Below are 25,105 nucleotides of genomic sequence, written 5' to 3'. Positions count from 1 at the left end.
ATATTATTTCCAGTTTGCATTTGAAAAAAGAGGCCCAGAGAGGTTAAGTAGTTTGATGAACTTCACAAAGTTAGTTGCTGGCAGAGCTGAGATGAGGTTGCAGGTTTCTTGGCTGTTGGCTTATGTTCTTTTGTGCTACCCTTTGGGTTTGGAAAGGGAGTTCTAAAGGCTGCATGGGATGGGGGTTGTAGTGTTCATGAGGTGGCACAAGTACCAGGATGACAGCATCTGCCCCCGCATACCTGTACCATGTAGGCTGAAGTGTTCTTAGCCTGGGGCAGCCCACCCAACCCAGGCACAGTAGTGAGGGGCTGTGCTGGCCACTCTGCCTGCTTATGCAAAGGCAGGTCAGGGCAAAAAGTAGGCCCTCTGCAGCAGCTTTCTCACTGATGATCCTGTGTTCTTGTCTGCCGTAGACTATTTTAGCAGGGTGGTGGGTATCCGGCAAAGCCCAGGTCTTTCTTTTTTTTTTTTTTTCCTTTTTCTCCCAGCTTTATTGAGCTGTAATTGACATATAGCATTTTATAAGTTTAAGGTGTATAATGTGATCAGTTGATATACATATTTATTGTGAAGTGATTACCACAATAGGGTTAGTTATGCATCTATCACCACACATGGTTACCTTTTTATTCATGTGGTGAAAACTTTGAAGATCTATTCAATACTTTCTTAGCAACTTTCAAATATACAATACAGTATTGTAAACTATAGTCACCATGCATACATTAACTCTCCAGAACTTAATCATATTATAACTGAGAATTTGTACCCTTCAATCAATATCTCCCCATATGCACTAACCCTCAGCCCCGGGCAACCACCAATCTACTTTCTGTTTCTATAGTTCAGCTTTTTTAGATTCTACATATAAATGAGGTTATACAGTGTTTGTCTTTCTCTATATGACACTTTGCATAATGCTCTCAGAGGCTATCTATGTTGTCACAGATGGCAGGATTTCCTTCTTTTTTTATGGCTGAATCATATCCCATTGTGATATATATGTGTATTATATATATTTTTTTTCTTTTCTTTTTCTTTCTTTCTTTATCCATTCATTCATTGAAGGACACTTAGGTTGTTTCCATGTCTTAGCTATGGCGAATAATGCTGCAAGGAATATAGGGGTGCAGATATCTCTTGGAGATAGTGATTTCATCTCCTTCAGACATACCTAGAAGTGGAATTGCTGGATCACATGGTAGTTCTATTTTGAATTTTTTTGAGAAAACTTCATACTGTTTTCCATAGTGGCTACACCAATTTACATTTCCACTAATAGTGCACAGTGGTTCCCTTTCTCCACATCCTCACCAGCGCTTGTATCTTGTCTTTTTGATAATAACCATTCTAACATGTATGAGGTGATATCTCATTGTGATTTTGATTTGCACTTCCTGATGATTGGCATTAAATACCTTTCATATACTTGTTGGTCATTTGTATGTCTTCTTTGGAAAAATGTCTATTCAAGCCCTCTGACCATTTTTTCAATTAGTTTTTTGTTTTGTTTTGTTTTGTTATTGAGCTGTATGAGCTTCTTATATATTTTGGATATTAACCCCTTAGCAGTTAAATGGTTTGCAAATATTTTTCCCAGTTTCCTGTAGGTTGCCTTTCACTTGTTTCTTTTGCTGTTCAGAAATTTTTTGTTTGATATAGTCCCACTTGTTTATTTTTACTTCTGTTGCTTATGCTTTTGGTGTCAGATCCAAAAAGTCATTGCCAAGACCAGTGTCAAGGGACTTTTATCCTAGGAGGTTTAGAGTTTTAGGACTGACATTTAAATTTTTTTTTTTAACATCTTTATTGGAGTATAATTGCTTTACAAGACATTTAAATTTTTAATTCATTTTGAGTTAATTTTTGTGAGTGGTAAAATGTAGGGGTCCAATTTCATTCTCTTGCATATGAATATCCAGTTTTCCCAGTACCATTTATTGAAGAAACTCTCTTTTCTCGTTTGAGTATTCTTGGCTTCCTTGTCAAATATTAGTTGACCATATATGCAGGGGTTTATTTCTGGGTTCTTGATTCTTTTCCATTGGTCTATGTGTCTGTTTTTATGCTAGTCCCATATGGTTTTGATGCTATAGCTTTGTAGTATAGTTGGAAATCTGAAAGTGTGATGCTTCCAGCTTTGTTCTTCTTTCTCAATATTGCTTTGGCTATTTGGGGTCTTTTGTAGTGTTATATGAATGTTAGGATTTTTAAAAAAATTTCTGTTAAAAATGCCATTAGATTTTTTTAAAAATTTAATTTATTTATTTATTCATACCTATTTCTGGCTGTGCTGGGTCCTTGCTTCTGTGCGAGGGCTTTCTCTAGTCGTGGCAAGTGGGAGCCACTCTTCATCGCGGTGCGCGGGCCTCTCACCATCGCAGCCTCTCCCGTTGTGGAGCACAAGCTCCAGACGCGCAGGCTCAGCAGTTGTGGCTCACGGGCCCAGTTGCTCCGCGGCACATGGGATCCTCCCAGACCAGGGCTCAAACCCGTGTCCCCCACATTGGCAGGCAGATTCTCAACCACTGTGCCACCAGGGAAGCCCACCATTAGATTTTTGATGGGGATTACATTGAGTCTGTAGATAGCTTTGGGTAGTATGAACATTTTAACAATATTAATTCTTCTCCTCCATGAACATGGGCTATCCTTCCATTTATTTGTGTCTTCTTTAGTTTCTTTCATCCATGTCTTATTTGTCAGTGTACAGATATTTCACTTCTTTGGCTAAATTTATTCCTAAGTAATTTATTCTTTTTGATGCTATTGTAAATGGGATAGTTTTCTTTATTTTTCAAATAGTCTGTAGTTAGTGTATAAAAATGCAACTGATTTTTGCATGTTGATTTTGTATCCTGAAACAAAAAAAAATTACTGAATTCATTTATTAGTTCTAACAGCTTTTTGGTGGAGTCTTCAGGGTTTTCTATATGTAAGATTATGTCATCTGCAAACAGAGACAGTTTTACTTCTCCTTTCTGATTTGAATGTCTTTTATTTTTTTCTTGCTTAATTTTTCTGGCTAGGACTTTTAGTAGCATGTTGAATAGGAGTGGTGACAGTGGGCACCCTTGTCTTGTTCTTGATCTTAGAGGAAAAGCTTTCAAACTTTCACCATTGAATATGATGTTAACTGTGAGTTTGTCATATCTGGCCTTTATTATGTTGACGTATGCACCTTCTATACTCAATTTGTTGAGAGCTTTTCTCATGAGAAGGCGTCAGATTTTGTCAAATGCTTCTTCTGCATCTATTGAGAGGAACATATGGTTTTTATCCTTTTTTCTATTAATGTGGTATATTATATTTATTGATATGTGTATGTTGAACCCTCCTTACATCTCAGGATAAATCCCACTTGATTACTCAAACTGAATTTAATAGCACATTAAAAGGATCATATACCAGGTCTTCTTAATTAACATTCCATTTCTCATTTTCAGAAGCTTTCTCATATGCTTTTCCTGGAGATGGGCTGGGCTTTTCTGTCTGCAGAAGGGGGTTCTGAGAGCAACCCTCTTAGCTGTTTCTCTCTTGCCCAAACCAGCTCAGTCTTTGCTCTGGGGCAAGAGGGAGGCTCAGGGGCAATAAGTGTGGGCAAGAAGGAGCTCTCCCCTCATATACCAGGCAGGAGCAACAGTGGGAATCACCCCCAACCCCTCCCAATTCACTTTCTGCTTATGCTTTGGGATGTACGTATGTGCTTTCACTCTGTCTCTCCTGTTTCCCTCTCCTCTCTCATTAATCAAGTTTCCACACTTGCTTTGGTCTATTTTGGGGCTTGCTATTCAATTCTCTAAGTTTATTCCAGGGTCAATATCACATTGTATTTACTGTTTGAAAATAAATCTTACTATCTGGCAGGAAAAGTCCTCCCAATTTCTTTATTTTTTCAGTAGTAATCTTGGGTTTACTCATCAAGTGCTAGGAAAGAACATTGTGGGGATTTGATTGGGATTGCATGGAATCTATAGGTCAATTTATGGCGAATTGACATTTTCCTGTCTATATACATGAGATACCTCTTCATTTATTTTGGCCTTCTTTAATATCTTTTAACAATATTTTATCATTTTCTCAATAAGGGACTTGCACATTTTAAGATTAATTTTTGTATACCTTATATATCTTTGTTGCTTTTGTTAATGCCCTCTCTTCTAAATTTCATTTTATTTTTGTGCTGGTGTCTAGGACTATAATTGACTTTTGTGTATATATATTTTAGCCACCTTTCTAAGCCTTTACATGAATTAAAATAATTTATTTGTAGATACTTTTGGTCTTTCCACATTGGTAATGAGGGTGACTTGCTAGTTCATGGTACATTTTTATAGGAATTAGGGAAAGATACCATGTCTGGGAAGACATAGACCCATGGAGACTTGGCTTGCCATGTGAACTGCAGGTCTGTGTCTGGTGGACCCAGCCCTGTGTAGTGAGTGTGGCTGAGTGGTCACAGCAGAGGCCAACTTCAGCCTCCACTCACCCCCTTGGCTGTGTGCTGTTGCGGAAGCCCTGTGGAAAGTCATATCAACTGTGAATAATGATGGTTTTGTTTCTTTCCATTTTTATACATTTTCTTTTTTTCTACACTAGCTAAGATTTTAATACAATAATGAATAGAAGTTGGTGGGAGGTGGCATTTTAATTTTGTTTCTGACCTCACAGGAAATGCTTTCAACATTAAATATGTTGTTCCTGTATATTTTTTTCTCAATAGATGCCCTTTAATTAGTTTAAGGAAGGTCTCTTTTACTCCTAGTTTTCTAAAGGTTTTGTTATGAACAGCTGTTGAATTTTATAAAATTATTCTTCTCCATCTATTGAGATGATCATAAGGTTTTTCTTCTTTTACCTACTAATGTAGTGAGTTTCATTAATCTATTTTCTAATGTTAAAGCAGCCATGTATTTTTAGGCTAAACCCAACTTGGCCATGATTTATTATTCTTTTTATATATATAGCTGGATTCTGTTTACTAATATTTTATTTATTATATTTTTGTCTATGTCTATACATGAGGTTGTCCTAAAGATTTCCTATCTTGTGTGCTTTAGTTTCAGTATCAAAATTACGTCAGTCTTATAAAATGAAGTATGTTTTCTTTTATTCTTATTCTTCGGAAGATCTTGACAAAGGAAGAGTTATCTTTCCTTTGAATGATAGAAACTCATCTGTGAACTTCTCTGTGCCTGGTGTTTTCCTTAAGGGAAGAGTTTTAACTATTGATTAATTTATTCAGTAGGTATAGATCTATTTCTTCTTGAGTCATTTTTGGTAAATTGTATTTTTAAAGGAATTTATCTAGTTTATTTATGATTTCAGTGATATTGCAGAATATTCTTGTCCATATAATATTATCCACCATATTCTTTTATTTCTGCTGCATTTGTAGTAATAGACTCACTTTTATTGCTAATATTGATTTTTTGTGTTTCCTTTCTTTTTTCTGATCTTACCAGTAGTTCCTCTATTTTATTTGTTTTCGAAAACGAACGCTATTGGTCATTTCATTTGTGTTTATGTTTTGTTTTGTGTTTTTGTTGTGTTTTGCTTAATGTTTGCTTCTATCTTAACTATTTTTCTCTTGCTACTTTCTTTGAAATTATTCTCTTCTTTTCAAAATTTCTCATGTTGTTAGAAGTTAGAATTCTTCCAATTTTCATATTTTCTAATTTAAGCATGCAATTTTTGCTCTTAATTTTACTTATCAGTATACTATACGATTTATTTTTAAAAATTTTTTAGTACTTTAAAAAAATTTATTTATTTTTATTTATTTATTTTTGGCTGCATTGGGCCTTCATTGCTGTGCATGGGCTTTCTCTAGTTGTGGTTGAGCGAGGGCTACTCTTTGTTGCTGTGCACAGGCTTCTCATTGCGGTGGCTTCTCTTGTTGAGGAGCATGAGCTCTAGGCGCGTGGGCTTCAGTTGTTGTGGCATGTGGACTCAGTAGTTGTGGCATGTGGGCTCAGTAGTTGTGGCTTGCGGGCTCTAGAATGCAGGCTCAGTAGTTGTGGTGCACGGGCTTAGTTGCTCCACAGCACGTGGGATCTTCCCGGACCAGGGGTTGAACCCATGTCCCCTGCATTGGCAGGCGGATTCTTAACCACTGTGCCACCAGGGAAGCCCCTATACTATATGATTTTTATATGTATGTTTTCATAAGCATTCATGTTTATTTTCTAATTTCTGTTATAATTTCTCCTTTGACCTATGACTTGTGTGTTTAAAATATCCAAACATATGGAGGTCTTCATATTGGGGCAGAGATTACAATCTGTAGGATACCAGTCATTTGAAAATTGCTGAAACTTGCTTTAAGATCCAGTCACTAGTCATTAAAAAAAAATCATGACTCATGAATCCTTGAAAAGAATGTGTATTCCTGATAAGTTGAATGCAGTGTTCTGTTCATAAACATTAACTCTAACTTAATTGTGACATTCAAATCTTCTGTATCTTTACTGATATTTTTTTGGCTTGAGCTGTCAATCAATGACAGAATTGTGTTGGAATCTCCATCTGTGATTCTGAACTCGTTCATTTCTCCTTGAAATTTTATCAGTTTTTATTTTGTATATCTGTATTATTGTTATTATGTGTGTCATTATTATATCTTCTTGATAGGCTGAACTTTTTATTTTTATGTAGTGCATCTCTTTACCTCTATAATGCTTATTATCTTAAACTTTGTTTTGTATCATATGAATACATTAACACCAGAATTCTTTAGGTAAATATTTCTATGGTATATCATTTGTTGTCTTTAACTTAAAGCTGTTTCGGGTGTTTTTGTTTTAGGGATATTCCTTGTAGCCAGCACATAGCACACTTTCTCTCTTTCCTTCTCTCTCTCTCTCTCTCTCTCTCTCCTTCTCTTTTTTCTCTTTCTCTCTCTCTGTCTGTAATGCATGCTTTATAATCTTTGCTTACAAGTGGCTAGTCTAGTTTCTCTCTCCTTACTGTCATTACTATTATTCACTGATACACCCCCACCCCCACCCCACACTTCTTTCCTCTTTTGGATTTTTTTTATTACTTGTTTTTTTCCCCATCTACATATTTGAAGGGTAATATCTATCTCTACCTCTATGTGTATTCTTTTGGTTGGTTACCCTAAATATTATAGCATTAATAATAACCTAATAAGGCTAAAGTTAATTTACATTTCTATTTTCCTCCTCCCAAATAAAAGAAAATTAGAACACTTTAACTTACTTTAGTCATCCCCTTCTGAATTTACATATACATATTTGAGATTTCTCTTTCTTTCCATATCCCACAAATGAGGTATTATTATTGTTTCTTACAGTCAAGGTTTGTTTGTATTTACTCACATAGTAAACGTAAGTTTACTCATCATTCTTTCTTATATTTGAAACCTTCCTTCTGACATTACATTCTTTCTGCCTGAAATAATTCCTTTAGAATTTCCTTTGGTGTGGGATTTTTACTTGTTTGAAAATGTACTTATTTCCTTCTTATTCTTGAAAGAGAGTTTCTTTGGGGATAGAATTTTAGGATAATTATTTTCTGTAATCAGATATTTTTCCACTCTCTCCTGACTTTCATCACTGTTATTTAATGGTCACCTGTAAATCTAATTTCTCTCTTTCTCTGTCTGTCTCTCTGTCTCTGTCTCTCTTTTTACCTTTGGATGCTTTCAGAACTTCTCTGTCTTTTGTGCTCCTTAGTCTTATGAGTTATCTAGGGTATGTATATCTTTTGCATTTTTCCTGCTTGGGATTCATTGGGATTTCTGAATTTGAAAGTTGTTTTGTCTTTCAAAAATTTTGAGAAATGTTTCAGCCACTATTTTTTGGATATCACTTTTCCCCCTATTCTCTCTCTTATCTCCCTTTAGAAATCTGAGTAAATACTTGTGAGGCTATTTTACTTTCTATTCCTTAGCTTTAGTTCTCTCGTATTTTTTGTCTCTTTCTCTCTCCGGGCTGCATTTTAGATTATTTCATTTGTTTTGTCTTTTAATACACCAATCTAATCTTTAGCTGTGATTAATCTGTCCAATGAGTTTTTCACTTTAATTATTATATTTCAAATTTATATAAGTTCTATCTGGTTCTTTCTGAAATCTGCTTGATCATATTTTATAGCCTCTGTTCCTTGAAAATGTTTCCAAGACTGTCTTTTATTTCTTGAAGCTAAATTCTCTAATCGAGTTTTTTCCCTTCATAGATAATGTGAATTCAGGCTACAAACCTTTCTGAAGGTCATATTGTGGTCATTAATCTCAGGAGAGACTTTACTTCCCTTTAACCCAGCATCAAAGTTGGGAAAGACAACTTTTCTTGCACCTTCTGAATAGGAGATTTATTTCTCATTCACCTTTGCATTGGGTTTCTGACCTTCTAGACCACTATTTTATTGTTTCCCTAGCCCCTAGGATTTGTCCCTTGTCTGCCCTACCCCATACATACATGGAAAAGAAGCTTAGGGAATACAGCATTCAGCAGATATTCTCAGGGCAAAAACTGCCTTCCACTCTTGCTTGTTATTATTGGTTCCTGCTTTTGCTTTCCTTTTGGTTTCTCCAGATTTCCTACATTTTTGCCAGCTAAGTGATACATTTTAAAAACATTAAAACATCTTTATCAATCCTTTAAAATTTTAAAAATGTTAAAACATCTTTATCAATCCTTTAAAATTCTTCTTATGAAGAAGTATTTGAAGATATATGTTGTACCATATTGCTGTACATAAAATTCCTATGTGAACTTTCTCTATAAGAAGAGAAATCAATTTTCAAGTAAAAATCAGATGCTAAAACATAGTGGCATAGTATGGATTTCCTTAAAGAGAGGGTACAGTCATTACCCTCACTCAACTTACTAGCTATGTACAGTAGCAAATTATTGAATCTCTGGATCTTCATTTCCATGTCTTCAAAATGGGGATAATAGTAGTAGTAATTATTTTGAAATTTTTTTTGGAAATAAATTAACTTATAAAAAGAACCTAGAAGTGTACTTGACATACAGTTAAGTGCCCAATACCATATTTCATTAAATTTAAGATGCCACAGATTGTAAGATGCCCTGTGACTTCATAAAAAAGAAAACATGCGTTCAGTTAAACTATGACACAATGCAAAGATGCCATTGACTGAAATTACATCCCAATTTCATATGTTAAAATATGAAAAAAATACATCTTAGAACCATCTGACAATACTAAATTTTGGCTATTATGAATGGATACATATAAGCAAAGACTACAGTGATTGAGAAATGGAACCTTAGTCTCACTTGATAGGACTTTAAATGTTTGTAGATATTTATTCCATTCTACCATTACCTCATCAACTTCTGGACTCTGGCTGTATTGTGCATGAATTAGAGTCCATGTCCAGAAGGCTAATTGTCAGTAGACAAACACAATATTCTACCATCTTCTCCAAGACTGAAGAGGAAGGGGAAAAACGTATTTATTGAGAGATCTCTGTGCCTAGCACACTTATGAGTGACTTAAATATCATATTTACTTTAATTTTCACAATTAGGTTAATTAAGATTAGTTGGTGCAACAAACGACCCCCCAGATATTAGTGACTTAGCATATTATGTTTATTTCTTGCTTACTACACAGACTGATATGGGTTGGGTGACTCTGCTTCAAACTGTGATTCAGGACTCATCTTCTTCCATCTTTTGGCTTTGCCATATTGGCCTTTCCAGATGCTCTGGCATCACTCAGGAGACAGAAAGGGGAAGAGAGAGGACCAGGAAGAAAGCATACCTTTCATTACAATATAATTAAAAAAAAATTTAAGACATCAGAGTTTGATTTATTCCTAGGTAACTTGTTGGAGGAAGAAATTACTATAGGTTAGGGTGGTTGGAGGCCTCCCAGATGAAGTAGGATTAAAGCTGAGTCCTGAAACATTGATATTACTTAGAGATAGAAAAAGAGAGTTGAGGAGACTTCAGTCTGGATGTGCTGGAGTGGCATGACCAATGCGTAGAATTACAGAAGAGTAAGATGTTTTTGGAGAACCATGAAACACTCTCTTGGGGAATGACTAACATTTATTGAGCTCCTACTCTGTGCTAGACACTGTGTAAAGTACTGTTCAGGTGCTACTGTGATATATGGCTTCCTAAACATAATTGAGCCTCAATAAGACAGCATTCTATGAATGGGCTGTTTTTCATGTTTGACCCACTCCGTGCCCCAATTAATTAACTCAGATAATCATATTTGGAACATGTGGTCCAAGTACCTGACACTGCACCCTCACATAGAGGATTCTTTATCTGAGGACGTTATGATAATGACAGTAGGATTTGTTGAGAATGACTGTGTTGTGCTCTCACTCTGGGTTATTCTATTTACAGTCAATGGCCCTAGAATGGGTTCCGGCTCCCTGTCTTTTGTTCCTTTTCATTAGTGAGCTGCTGAGAACCCTTTGCCATTGCGGCTGAGCCAAAGTTCTGGTTCAGTCTGGACTCTCTTTCAAATGCCCCACACTACTTGGGTCACATAGGATATGAACTGGGATGTTAATTGTTTCTTCATGGCCAATGTTACTGATTATAGAAAAGGTCTTAGTGTCGTTGTTTGTGCTTATTCAAAGCATGGTGTCTATGTATGAGGTCTTTATCAAATCTCCTCCATGGGAGGCTTTTCTTCTTCTCAATATATGTAATATATCCTGCTTTTTAATCCCCTTTAGTGTGAAGCAGCTCTCTGGGCCCGAGGTCTGGGTAGGAAATGGATCTTTCCTTAGGCACAAAGATAGATATCATGAGACTTCCCTTGTGACACCTTTAACTTGTCTCCCTAGGTCAAAGTAGTTATGGTACTGTTATTTCACTTGCTCTTATAAGCATCATGCATGATCTTATGTGATTCTTACAACAACCCTGAAAATAGATTCAATTCCCATTTTCCAGATGAAGAGGCTGAAGGTCAGAGAGCCCTAGTAAGAGCCAAAACTGGGATTGGGATTCCAATCCCGAGCTTTTGGATTTCCATAACCTCATCATGCTACTTTCCAGATGTTATTGAGTAACCTCCAGTTTGGAGGATTTGAGAAGGAAATTAAATCAGAGAAGGTCGGACTATCATGGTTGTTGATGTAGCACTATGGTCTGCTTATGGCTTTAGAAGTAACAGAAAATGACATTTGTGAAACTGCAAAAGAGTGTACCGTTTCCTCTCTTCTGTCCTCTTTCCCAAGGGTATATAGACGCCCCTCAAGCTGGGTCCTCATCATGACTCAGAGAGGGAAATAGCTTGCCCAGCGTGACCTCTGAGCATGATTTATGAAACAGGATGTATCCAAATTTTCACCACATTGGAGCTACTCAATTTTCTCTAATGGCCTTTATCTGAGAGTTATGTCTATTCGTGGCAGCCACGACCAGTAAGTCATTAGCTTAAAGTATACTGATTGTTAATTTTAGCATCCTGGGCCCTGGGCCCAGTGAGAGAGGACTCTTGCTTTTGCGAATTGAAGCTAAAGAACATTCGAGCAGTTGGCTGACATTTACATCAGGAAAAGTTAGAAAGTAAGAAGGGATAGTTAAAAAGTTAATGAGTAAGAAGCAGTTGACTAGCTGGACATAGTTCAAGAGGTGGCAGAATGGCCTCCGTTTGGTTGCCTCTCTACGGGTACTGTTTTCATCAGAAGAGAAATGGAACCAATCTTTATATCAAGCACCCCTGGGTGCAGGGTACTTCATATATGTGATCTTACTGATCTGCACAGCAGTGCCATGAGGAAGGAACCATCACTTCCATTTCATCCTTATGATATAGGAACCCCGCTTTACAGATAAGGAAACTTACTACCCAAGGTCACACAGCTAATAACTGATGGAGCTGGGATTTGAACCTGGGCAGTCTGCATTCTTAACCAACAGAGCTCTGGATGGTGGTGGCCCAAAGGCCCAGCCAAGCCTCCCTCAGGGACTGCATACCGCCTAAGGTCTTGGAGGTCTGGGGCACCATTTTCTCACTTATGACCCTTAGAAAATCACCAGCTCAGGGCCAGCTCACAGATGCCAGTAACTGCAGTTTCCTTGTGTGGCTCAGGGCTTGGTGCTCCTCTCATGGGCATGTGGGGTGTCAGAGCCCTGGTGCTGGGAAGGGCCCACCCTGAGTCACAGGATGGGGGCATCCATGGCTTTCCTGCATCCAGGAGCCTGGACCTCCCTACAGGATTGTTTCTCACGCTCCTTTAGGGGAGGCTGCTGAGGGTTGGCTTTGGCAAGTTGGAACCATTTGGGGGATGGGTGGTCATGTTAATCAGGGACTGGGACACATGGGCCTCAGCCAGGAAAGCTTGACCGGGCTCTTTTTCCTCCAACCTTTGGGGACTCATGGGCACCTCTGAGTCAACCTGCCTGTCCCATTCCAAGGCTGAGCTGAATCAGACTAGGAACCCCTGGGACTACCCTGTCCACCGTCCATTCCCCTGTGCTTGGTAATCATAGCAAAGGAGAGAGAGCAGGTGTAATTATCCCTGTTTTACAGATGGGGAACTGTGGCGCCATTGATTTCCTAGGGTAAATCGCGCTGAACCTGGATGGGTCTCTTCGGACCCTTAACAAGCAAAGCCTTCTTTGGATTTCCCATGGGAGGAGTTTATGGGAGTGAGGAGACCTGGGTGCAGGCCCCAGGTGTAGCTCAGCTTACTGTGTGACCTCAAGCAGATTTCTTCCCCTCTCTGAATGTCTCTCTATCTGTTCATGCTGACCTCTCTGTGCTTCTGTTTCCTCATCTGAAAACTGGGGACAATAATAGTAACTTACTTCATAGAGTTATTTTGAGGATTAACTGTAAAGCATTTAGAACAGTGCCTGACACACAGCACCTAATAAGTGTTTCTCCCTCTACTCCTCCTCATTTTTGTATTATTATTATTATTATTATTACAAGGGGGTAATCGCTAATGCTTCCTATTAGTTCTAATACTCTAAGATTATGATGTGAGCTCCTCCAAGAAGGCTGCCTGGATTTTGGCTGTCAGCTATGGCCTAACCCCTGTCAAGTTCATGGACATATTTGTGCATATGGGATTCCTGTTACTTTCCAGGTAGGGACTAGAAAGTAGATGTATCCAGTTAATCAGGTGGAGGCTTGGGATCTTGTCTGTGCTTTACTGAAACTATTCTGGCCCCAGAATTGAGGAGCAGGGCTGAGGTCTGGGTGGGCCCCCTCTACCTGCTTCACAGTCTTTCTGGGCTGTCCATCCAGGCTTTTCAGGGCCTGAGGGGACAAGGCTGGCTCTGTGAGCCCTGAGGTCTGTTCTACCTACTTGCTGGGCTCCTTCGTCTGACAGCTGTGAGGGGCCCTCGGGGCCTCCTTCAGGGAGCCAGCGCTCTCTATATTTCATGAGGCTCGGTCCATTCAGCAGGCCTGGGTGGCAGCTTGCTTGGTTTCTTGCATCTCCCCTGGGAATAAGCGTTTTTAAAGTATCTGATCGCTGCAGGAGGCTGGCCACCGCAGCTATCAGTACTGAAGTATCTCTGATGACTATTGCCACCCATGGTAGACAGGTCACACAGAGGCCCGGAGAGGGAGTGAGGAGGGAGGCCTATTGTCGTTACTTCACAAAGCTCATTGCATCCCTCCTTTCCACCCCCAGGTCCCCACCTCTCCAGCCCTAGGGCTTTTGGGGGGGGGGTCCCCTGGGAGATTGTATTTGTAAATGAACTCCGGCTGCTGGTCTCATTCCCTGAGGCCCATCCACTCCACTGTTCACCATGGGAGCTGAAATTCCACTCTGATTATTTCACTCTCCTGTTCAAACACCTTCAGTGGCTCCCATCATCCAGAGGATAGAATCTAAAGAATCAGTTCCTTTCGTATGTAGGACTATAGAGGCACCTTCCCTCCAGCCCCTGGGAGAGTCCCTAATACCTGCTCCATTTTCTGGTCTCCTTGCTATGGCTCACACTGCTCTCCTGACACTGAATGTCTTTGTCCCATCTTCACCTGGCAAAATCCCACCCTGCATTTAAGACTCACCTCCTCTAAGAAGTCTGGCCTATTCCCCAGCTGAAAGTGACCACTACTTTTTCTGTATTTCCATGCCACTGGGATAGCTTTCTCTGAACTCTACCACCAGCCCAGAGGGCTCCAGCCTTCTAGAAACACTTGCAGTTCCCTAACCTTACCATGCTCAGGATTCGGTGCCTTTCACACGCCCTTCCCTCTGCCCGCACATACTTCCTTCCCACCCCTTCTCCTTCCCTTATTCCCACATTCTTCTCTCAGCCTGGGGAGCATGTCCTGAGAAACCTTCCATGACCCCTCCCACCACCTTCCATTCTCACCTACTACTGCTTGGAGGCCCTCTGGACCTCCCTTAGCATCCCCTTGGTTACCTGTTGTTGTAGTTTTCGTGCAGCTTTGGGACTGTCTGTTGGTACACCTGTCTGTCTGGAGAACCTGATGAGCATGGAGCTGGGGGTAGGGAGGGAGACTGCCCAGGGGTACCACCAGACAGGGAGGACTGCAAAAACTCAGGAGGGGCAGGTGGCTTTGTCTCATGGATGTTAGGAAGCAGAGCCCTTTCCACGCATTGTGTATGGTTGCAAAAGGCCCTCCAACTGTTGTCTCACTGAATTCTCTCAATAGCGTGGTGGAAATAGGTACCTTTGTCTCCGGTTTACCAGTGCGGAAGCTGAAGTTCCTTCAATAAGAACTCACCTAGTCAATCAACAAGTGTTAATTGATCTGATTGTTATGTACCAGGCACTGTGTCAGGAAGCGGGTGGGGTGGTGGGAGTGGGGAGGAGATACAGCCATGAGCAAGTCAGACCTAGTGCCCACCCCTGGGATGATCCTCAAGGGAGAAAGACGTTAAGCACTAATTTCACAGTGAATTGTTTAATTATAATTGTGATAAATTCCATGGAGGAGAAATAATGAGGGGGTAGGGTATTGTATGATGAGGGACTTGACTGAATCCCTGGGTCAGTGCCTCTCCTACCCTCCCCCCACCCCCCCTTCCCGAGCTCCCATTCCTCTCTCTATTGCTGCTGCTGGAGCTTAACTGCTTTCCACAATATTTGCTGTTCTGCTCCCGTTGACAGCCCTAATGGATTCTGCAGATGAAACAATCCCAGCCCTGCCTTGAGCTGTACTCGGATTGGCCCATTAGACAACGGCAGAAGCTGCCCTTGCTCCTGGTTCTAATTGAATAATTTACTGTAAATAGCCTTCATTTCCACCAGAGCCCAAGCTGGCTCCTTAGCCAAACGGAGGTGAGCAAGGGCTGCCTCTAATGGGATGCAGGAGCAGAAATGAGCAGTTGTCCCAGCAGGCATTGAATTAAATCAGAGACACTTAAGGCTTCAAGTCCTTCTTGTAAACGAGCCACTCCTGGTGGGGAGACACAGCCGAGAGCCCTGCAGAACCCAGGCTGCCAACTCCGGGGTAGGATTTCCAATGAATTAGGAAGGCCCTTGGGCTGCGGGTGGAGGTGATGGAGTTTCCTCTTTCCTGCTACTCCTGCAGGTGTCCTTTTCACCTCTCTCAGGGGCAAGGTAGCATCTCTGCCTGAGACATATTTCTCAGCTCTTCCTTCCATGAGGAAGTATACTCCCACTTTGAGGCTAGCACGTGCCAAGTGCATGATATATTACATTGAATTATATTATATTATATTATATTATATTATATTATATTATATTATATTATATTATATTATATTAATCTATAAGGGAGTTTTATGAGTGATCTCATTTAATGCTCATGAGGCTCCTAGGAGGCAGGTATAATCAGAGAAACCACATTCATGAGGGTTGATGCTTTTCCTAGGGTCATGTACTTATCAGGCACAGAATCAGGATTTGAATCCAGATCTACCAGACTCCAAAATTCAAGTTCATTCTGCAATACCAGTGAGGACAGATGGCATGGGGCAGAGGGGTTACCTTGAATTCATTCTTGGTTTCCTGACACGCTGAGCAGCTTTGGAGGGGTTCTACTCTCTCTGCTCAATAGGATGAGTCTGGCTTAGGGCAGTGGGAGGGGGCAGCCACCCAGCACGCTTGAAACAGGTCTCTCTACAAAGCTGGTGACACTTTATTTATTTATTTATTTATTTTTAACATCTTTACTGGAGTATAATTGCTTTACGATGGTGTGTTAGTTTCTGTTTTATAATAAAGTAAATCAGCTCTACATATACATATATCCCCATATCTCCTCCCTCTTGCATCTCCCTCCCACCCTCCCCATCCCACCCCTCTAGGTGGTCACAAAGCACCGAGCTGATCTCCCTGTGCTATGTGGCTGCTTCCCACTAGCTACCTATTGTCCACTGTGTAGTGTATATATGTCCATGCCGCTCTTTCACTTCGAAAGCTGGTGACACTTTAGGCTTTAGCTGGGACTGTGGCTTCCCATCCCCTGATCCCTTTAGGACCCATAACTCTGTCCTTACGACTCACCAAAGGAACCAACCAATGAGCAACAGGAGAGATGCCCCCACTGTCTGTGCCCCTCTTCCTCCCACCATTTGGGTGCAGTGTTTGGATGCTTCATTTTTTGAGCACTGTTCTGTCCTCTGGCCGTGTCACCGAGGTACGACACTTAATGAAGCTGGAGGACTCGTGGTTTCGGAGGTGGGAGCAGTGGGAGGCGCTGGTGAGAGGGAAGAGGGCTCAGCTGTGTGTGAAGGGTAGGGGCTGGGTGTTGCCCCCTGGAACGGAGTCAGGCTTCCTGTTAGCAAATGCTGGACCTGTGTCACTTCTGTTGCTCTTATCATCTTCACCTGCTCCAGCACCTCATCTCCCCTCTGATCATAAAACCTGGATACCAGTCCTCTGTCACCTACTAGCTGTGTGATCTGGGGCAGTGCACGTAGTTCCACTGAATTTCAGAGGTCTCATCTGCAACAAGGGGATGATGATAGTATTAAATGAGTTAATACTATATGAAGCATTTAGAACAGTGCCTGGCACATAGTACACACTCAAAAAATATTAGCAATTATTATTATTATTATTCTTTGCACTTTTATAACATCAGCCAGATTAACTCTTGGTAGGCCCTATCTCACCTTCCAGATTTTCTCTCTTACCTGTTCCCCATGCCCAGTGAATAGGAGCTGTGGCTCCTCTGAGAGCTAATCTGATTCACAATCCCAGCTTCAGCCATGTAGGTGCACAGTCCCACACTGAGCAAGATGGGGTTTCAGACATCCAGGATTTTGTCCCATTGAGGGAAAGAGGCATAAATAATACAGTCTGTGCCTAGGGCAGTGATACACGTGCAGCCCAGATGTCCCCAAGAGGGCTCTCCAGCCTCTGGGAACACTTGCAATCACATGAACCAAGGTTTTGTTAGCAGGCAGCCTCCAACTGGCCTAACTGCTGGGAAGCTGTGGATGAAATGGAGGAATGAGGACATCTCAGCCGGATGTTTTAACAAAATCAAGATATATTAGGTTTATTGCACCCCCCTCAGCTGAGAGTCCAGCGGTTGCTAATGAAAAGGAAGAAATTGTTTGAGCATGATTTGTTCCATCTGGGTTCTAGCTGGCTTCTCCCTGACGGGCTCACAGGCCAGTGATTAGGAATCTGTTCTAGGATTTCATGGTCACCAAGATGTGTTTCTGGAATCTACCTCTTGGAAAATCAGGATATTCTCCTGCATTCAGGGACCCTTTCTCGGGGTCCCTCAGATACGACTTGATCAGATCCAGGAGGTCCTCCAATATTCTAGGGTGTGCTCACAGAATGCTAACTTGTTCACACTTTAAAGGGCCTTGGAACTTCCTGTGTCCTTAAACTTTCCTTACTGTCACTTGCCTTAAGCTTATTCTCTCTTCAACCTTTTTGCTCTGCCCCCTTTCTTCTCCATGATGAAGATGGAGCTAAAATAAGATCTGCTTGCTCACTGAGCTCTGATCACGTCAAAGCATTCACTCTGAGATGGTGGTATTTCCCTTTTTGGTTCTTTCATCAAACACATTGAAAACGGAACAAATACCTCATCTTGTTGTTTCTAGCTTTTTTCTTTTGTGCCATTCTTTTCAGGCTGCTGACTCACTGGGTTCCAAAAATATACCTTCTCAATAATGAAAGTAATGAAAGTAATAAAAATCGTGATACTCCTGATGATAAAGAGGCCTCGTGGGGCACTGTTATTGTGCTAGGTGCTTTATATGCTGTATCTAATTTTCTGCATGTCCCCTGGCAAAGCTGACCATGGGGCTGAACACACCGCAGACTCTCAGGACATAATAATAACTATTTATTTAGCTCTCAATCTGGCCTGACACTTCTGCATTCCTGATCTTATGTCATTGTTATAATAGCCCTGTAAAACAGATACTATTATTCTCAGCTGCAGATGAAGGATTAGGGCTCAACATAAATGTATTAAAAATTCATTCCACTCATTATTTCTATAGACATATCGAGTGTTTGCTAAGTGCCCAGCCCTTGGAACCAAGTGGTCCCCGCCCTCCAGGGTCTCACAGTCTAGTGGGGTCTGCAGAGCAGGGAACAGGAAGTGACAGTGAGTCTCTGGAATGATCTAAACCCCTAGTTTATTCTGGGCTTCTTCCTCCCTATACTTTTGAGATTCACTTTTTTTGTCTTTTATTCCAAGCATCACAAGGGGTACTTTATGTCCAGCCACATCACTATTAATTAAAGTCCTCCTCCGTTCTTTTCTCATAAGGGTCACTTTTAATCATAGTGTAAGAGTTTAATTTTTCTGGGCTTGAATTGCTGCCCTCCTCAGCTGTATCCTCCCACAAGTTCATACTTGTGGTTTCTCTGAATGTCTTGAAATCTGCTGTCCTCAAGCTCAGGATATGACAAGTGACAGACAACCATCTCTTGACTATTGCTTTACCCAGGCAAAGGTGACAGAATCTCCATTTTCTTCAAGGAGGGCTTCTTCATTGGCTTGGAGAAAGAGGTGGCAGAGAGGGAAGAATGGGGATGGGATGGGGAGGCAGGAGACAAACAGGTGGGCAGCTGATTTTATGGAGGAAGAAGAACACTGTTGTCTTGGTCTAACCTATGAGGCACAGGCAAGCCAAATGGGTGCTCAGTGCTGGGATTGGAGGCCCCGGAATCTGAATCGCCTTTATCAGTTAGGCTGCTTTTGGGTATACTAAACCAAAATCCTCACTTAGACAAGAACTTTATTATTTTACATACTAGGAAGCCCAGAGGTGGGCCAGACTCAGCACTGGTTGATTCAGTGGCTCAGTGATCAAGAATGCCGGTTTTTTTCCTCTGTGTGCCTGCTTTCTTCTCCAGCTGGGTCCCCTCTTGATTGCAAGGTGGTCTCTAGCAGCAGTGGAGCAACGTGGTTCCTTGTTCAGGTCCAATGGGAGGGATACTATCTCATCTTGTGGCTGGCTTGCAGTTAAGGACAAAGTTAACTTTTCCTAGAAGCAATTCTGTCATGGCTCATTGGCTTTAATTGAGTTACATGCCTATTCCTAAACCAATTCCTGGCAGTTTGGGTGAAATTACATCATATAAAGTGGAATGGATTTGGGGAAGCAACCACCATGCCCATTACAGGGTCACATTTCCCAGGCATAAGCAAAGTGAAGAACCTAGTACTATGACAGTATATATTGATAGTTAGGGAATTAGCATAGAGAGTTGCCAGATTTAGCTAATAATACAGGATGCCCAGTAAAATGTGAATTTCAGGTAAACTCTAAACTTTTTAAGTATAAGTATGTCCTATGCAATATTTGCTAGTCTATGTGTCCCAATATTTGGTGCAAAGCAAAATGGGTTAGGTACGTGTTGGGCCATGAGACATAAGAAAAGATTCTAGGGGTTCATAGTGGGCTAGGGGCTTAGAATCAAGATCAGATCTGAGTCCTGCATTGCTTGTGTGAGGATAGTGGAGTATAAACTGGTTCAAACAGCAGAGGAGGGCCGGGGGCCTTCCCTCCACACCTGAGATGACTCCCTGTGGCCAGGATTTGGGAGAGAAAATGATTGCACCTCCTCACTCGGGGGGCCCTCGTTGACCCCATCCTGCCTTCTCTTTCCAGGGCCCCGACCGCTGTGGGCAGGCTTTGCTGCAGATTGGCGTCAACATGATGGCGCTGCCTGGAGGCCGCCACCTGGACTCCGTGCCCCTGCCGGGTCAGCGGTAAGTCCCACTGCTGTGTCTCAGGGCCAGGCCTGCCCCATCTGGACTCTGGCTGAGGCCCAGCCCCAGGATCCTGAGGTTTGCAGGTGGCCCCTTCTCTGTGTGCACTGTGCTGGGGAGGAGGCTTAGGACAAGGTATCGGGGATGCCACAGTCACTCAGCAAATACAAATGGAACTGGGCCCTGGGGCACAGAGGAGTCAGCCACATCCTGCCCCAAGGAGCTAGTTTAAGATCCAGGCAGACAATGAAGCAAAGAGTCAAGTGAAGTGTGCTGCTAAGATAGGGGACCCCAGAGGCAGCTCTGGATCCTGCCAGGGCCAGGAGGCTGGAGCCACTGGGGGAAGTGGCCTCTCTGAGCCTCTTGGAAGAGGTCAGCCTACCATTAGGTGGCTTTCTCTCAGAGCACCAGGGAGAGGAGTGGGCACAGAGCTGATCCTTGGCAAACACTTGTTGCCCTGAGCTGGGCACTGTGGGGAGGGGGAGGGAGGAATACACTGAACAGCAGGTGAGGCCCGGATGATGAGCTGAGAAGGAAAGACCTGAGGCTCTAGAGCTGCCTTCACACAGGTGAAAGGGATGGGGAAGCAGGTGTAGATCTGACATGAGTGGTCCTGGAGGCCTGAGACAGAAGCTAAGGTGGAGGCACCAGGGCAGCAAATCTATGAGGACCAACTGTCCCGGTTTGCCTGGGACTGTCTGATTTTGGCACTGCGATTCCTGTGTGCCTGGAAACTCCTCGGTCCTGGGCAAACTGGGATGGTTGGTCACTCTAATGCAGGTTTGATCTATGGAGGAACTTTGCAGTTTGAGTGCTCAAGGCTCAAACTTAGCCCTTCATTTCTTGCTCAGACATTTTGATGGGGATGTTTCGAGGCAGCAGAATCCAAGTAGCCCTTGCAAGGCCGTTAAATCGTTGTTTTGTTCTGTAGTGTTTTGCTTTAAATATATTATGGTACCACTACCATCTCATCTCTACTAACCCCTCACCTGAATTACAGGGGGTTTCAACTTATTTACGTCATGCGTTTCTGTATTGTTTGTTTGATTTTTGAGTATTATTTTATAATCAGAAAAGAGTGGAACCGTTCTAGATGAAGAGGAATCTTAGTCTTTCCATCGCCTGTCCTGCCCAGGTAGTAGGTTGGAAACTGTGTATCCAGATGGGCAGCAGCAGCTGTGGCAGTAGGGCTTTGGGACACCTCCACAGGACTCATGGGTGTTGGGATGGTCAGACCAGAGGCTGTGCTGGGGGTGGGGAAGCTGTCATCACAGGGCTGTTTAGGACAGTGGTTAGGAGTTGGGACCCACTCCTCTACCCAAACTTGATTCTTGGTTCTGCTACTTATTAGCTGTGACCTCGGGCTTCAGTTTATTGATGTATGAAATGGAGATATTTATACTTACATCATCGGGTTGTGATGAGGCTTTATAAAGACGTATAAAGATATATAAATCACCTGCATGAAACATAGAAACTGCTCAATCAACGTTAACTTCTTCTTTAAATAAAGAGTAAGTCCCTGGACTAGAGAATACGGAGCCAAGGTAGATCACATCCTGACACTCTTTCAGCCCCTGGGAACCACTGATCTCTCTCTTCCAAGCTCCTCAGAATTTTTGAAGATAAAAGAAAGTTAAATTACATAAAAATGATTTAGGAATCAGATCATTATCCTTTTGGAGTCAGGACAGGTTTTCTAACTGATATTGTACAGTAAATACCTTGGGAGGAAAACACCAGACTAATATGATTCCACGAACACTGCAACCTGCAAAAAAAATGTTTGTTTAGAATGTCTTCAACCTTACAATTCTGTTAGAGCAGGGCAGGCTGCAGAGAGAAGGTGGTATTTCCTTTAATATAGTCATAGCCTGGCATTGGCAGGGCAGACCTCCCCAGGACATTGGGGGAATAGAATCCTATTAATCCTCTACCACCCTATTAATCGTCTGTGTTCTAGAGGCATGTGCATGAGCGACATTCACAGCGGAGGCTCATGTGTATTTACAGGATGTCAGAGGGGTTCATTTGTCCAATCTGATGCCACATTATGGGCAGACAATAGCAGCCACCTCTTCTTTCCTCTTGTTCCAAGCTGTAGAGACCTCTCCGTGGGGAATAGCACCGTGGTTATTGTCTCCAGATAAATACTTAATGCTGGATAATTGACTTCTTTCCGTTGTGTTCCACTGAGACTGAATTTCACTCTGGAGTGCCATTTTTCATCTCAATGTACAAAATAAACATGGTCAAGTTGTGTGGGATCATCTCACAGCCTGGGTGAATCATGTGGGTTAGGCCTTTGGTATTTGAGATTCTTACAGGTAAATAGCATCGAATAGGGCTTTTCTAGGTGCAGGCTCCTGGAAGAGAACAGAGGGCAGGGGGCAACTGAGTCTGAGGCCAGGCGTTGGGATCCTGAGCTGAATTGGTGTGGGCGATAGGAGGGTGTGTGATAGGTCTCTCAACACTGACTGTGTCTGAATCTCCTGGGAGGTTTTCGTATTTAAAAATAATAAAACAGACAAGCCAAAGAACAAAACCCTACTCGTGGAAACTTTAATGTGGGAACTCTAAGTGGTTGAAAGCATATAGGCCTTGGAATCAGACTTGGGCTCAAATCCCAGCTCCCCTTCCTATCAGCTGTGTGACTTTGGCTGCCGCCTAACCTGTCTGAGCACCAGCTTTACTGTCTGTAACAGGGTGTCAGTCATAAGTGCTTTAAAAGGTCGTGTAAGTGCTGGGGTCCAGGAAGGAAGGTCTCTCTAGGCCTCGGGGTGCCAACCCACACATCACCAGGCCATGCCTGTAACACTAATACACCCCTCCTCCCTCCCTCCCTCAGCAGTGGAAACCCTCGCAAGCTCAGGTTCAGATACTTCCCTGGAGGTTCCCGGACTTATTGGTGGGATTGAAGGGGACAGGGGATCAGCACTCCGGGTAGCAGGAGACTGTAGCTGCTGTGTCTCTAGCTGATCTTTGCTTTCTTCTTGCGTCTCTGGGCTCCCATCTTTGTGTCTGGTACATTGATTCCCTCCATTGGCTCTGGGCTGGGTGGTAGTGGTGCTGGGACCCAGCCATGGTGGTCTGGGTGTTGCCACCTGTCGGCCTGCTCCCAGGGTTGTGCTTTCCACCATCGCAGCATAGCCCTCATCTTCTGCAGGGATCCTGATGGCCCAGTCCTTTGATCTGACTCTCTCTATGGAGAGATTCCTGCAGGGTGGGCTGGAGGCCAGTCTGAGGGATGCACTCAGGGCCACATCCAGACATGTCCTCCCTCTCCCTCCCTCCCTCCCTCCCTCCCTTCCTTCCTTCCTTCCTTCTCTCCTTTCTTCCACTACTTCTCTTACCCACAGATCAAGCTGGGACACTGACATTTTCTCTCTGGTTTCCTGCCAGTGAGGGTGGGAATACTGATGAAAGGGCTGGGCTTCACTAACCCCCATGACAAAGTTGGCTCACTCTCATCCAGCATTTGCTAAAAGCTGGATGCTTTTACACTTAGCAACTCAGTCCTCACGATAGCCCTTGTGTATTATTATCTCTATTTTGCTAATGAGGGAGCCATAGTTTAGGTCCTCTGGGAAGCAGCCATTGAGGTGGAGTTGAGATTTCAAGATGGTTATTAGGGAGTGCCTTTGGGATAAACACCTGTGGAAGGGAGAGGAAGGAAGCAGGCCTGGGCAGGGGGAGCTGGGGAGCTGGGGAGCTGTGATGCCTGCTTGATGATGACTCAGCTGACCTCACAGGGACCTTTGGGATCAGAGTTGTTCATTGGCCGGAACCTTCATATCCCACCTTGATCTGTCATTGGAGTGTGTGGGCAGGCATGACCTCAGGTGAGGTGGCTCTGAGGCAGTATCTGGGGGGCCTGCCAGCTGGGGACAGCAAGTCCTTCCTTGAGGGGGAATCTGAGGGGCACATACAACATCCATCCCATGAGGAAATGAGGCTTGAGGAGGTTAAGTCACCTACTTGTCCAGGAAAGGCTGACAAGGATCAGAGCAGAGATACAGGTTCCCAGACGGTGCTTGAACATGAGTGCCGGCCAGCATTCTATCCTGGCTGTCTTTTCCACGATGTTCTTGAGGGCATTGCACAAGCAAATCATTCACTCATTCAGGTAGTCGTTTATTTACTAGCCTTCCACATAATTTCTCAAAATATGTATTGAGTGCAGATCATGTGCTTTGTATGGGGCTTGTGTGCTTAAGGACATGATTGTGACCAAATGCGGTGTGGTCCCTTCCCTTGTGGAACTCACTACTTTATCTCTTGACTTGATCAGGCCTGGTTTTGTAGCAAGTATACAACCTGAGGCTTTTATTTGGGGTGTCTCCCTGTGAGGGAATCGCTTTCTCACAATGTTCCTGTTCAGCCTGGAGTCTGAGACGAGCCAGGGCTGGATGCAGCTGCAGCTAGTGGCAGGCGGCCTCCTGGGTTGCCCCTGGCCTGCTGGCGAGGACCCACCCAGCTTCCCCGAGCCAGTGGGGCCATTGCAGCCCAGCCTGTCTCCAAGTAGATAATGGCTTGCATGTGTACACCCTTGGTCTGTGGCTGGTTTTCTGCTGCTGGGCTGCTTTCTGCGCCTGCGGTGAAATGTGCAGACTGTAATTGTCAATGGGATAATTGGATATTTTTCTGTTGTTTAAAGCGAAAGGAAGGCTAATCAAAGCTAGAATCAAATTCCCTTCCTTCTCCCATCTCCCAAGAGAAATCCACAGAAACACAGGGCGGACCTTGTAAAGGCAGAGGGACAATGATTCAATAGATATTTTTAAGAGGAGAGGTTGGATTTAAATTCCCTTATGGTGCCGGGAACTGGGATCATAGAGGTATTCAATGTTGTTGCTGGAAGTTTCCTCAGGGCTCCCTGCATTATAAGATAGGGAAATTGAGGCGCAGAGAGGGAAATGGAGCTGCCATAATACTCTTCAGGCCCCTTCCTGCCCTTTGCGGAGTCCTGCCTTTCCTGGGC

The 25,105-nt window shown here is 42.8% G+C and overlaps 1 protein-coding gene and 1 long non-coding RNA gene across 6 annotated transcripts in view; both read left to right on the top strand.

The window, feature by feature from the left end:
• LOC309605651 overlaps positions 1 to 25,105 on the top strand; it is a 923,254-nt gene that overhangs the window by 336,555 nt on the left and 561,594 nt on the right. The gene's annotated exons all lie outside the window — the stretch shown is intronic.
• INSC (INSC spindle orientation adaptor protein) overlaps positions 1 to 25,105 on the top strand; it is a 128,339-nt gene that overhangs the window by 19,539 nt on the left and 83,695 nt on the right. For 4 of the 5 annotated variants that reach the window (XM_082341550.1, XM_082341548.1, XM_082341549.1 and 1 more), the window contains exon 2: positions 20,024 to 20,124. The exons of the other annotated variant lie outside the window; for it this stretch is intronic. In XM_082341550.1, the coding sequence (XP_082197676.1) occupies positions 20,024 to 20,124 (101 nt within the window). The remainder of the gene's footprint in view (positions 1 to 20,023; positions 20,125 to 25,105) is intronic. 5 annotated transcript variants of the gene reach the window in all.

This window comes from Balaenoptera borealis (genome assembly GCF_965194805.1).
Source record: "Balaenoptera borealis genome assembly, chromosome: 11".
Classification (NCBI taxonomy): domain Eukaryota; kingdom Metazoa; phylum Chordata; class Mammalia; order Artiodactyla; family Balaenopteridae; genus Balaenoptera; species Balaenoptera borealis.
Note: the sequence above shows the minus strand (reverse complement) of the source record. Positions and strands in the feature narration are given on the sequence as shown.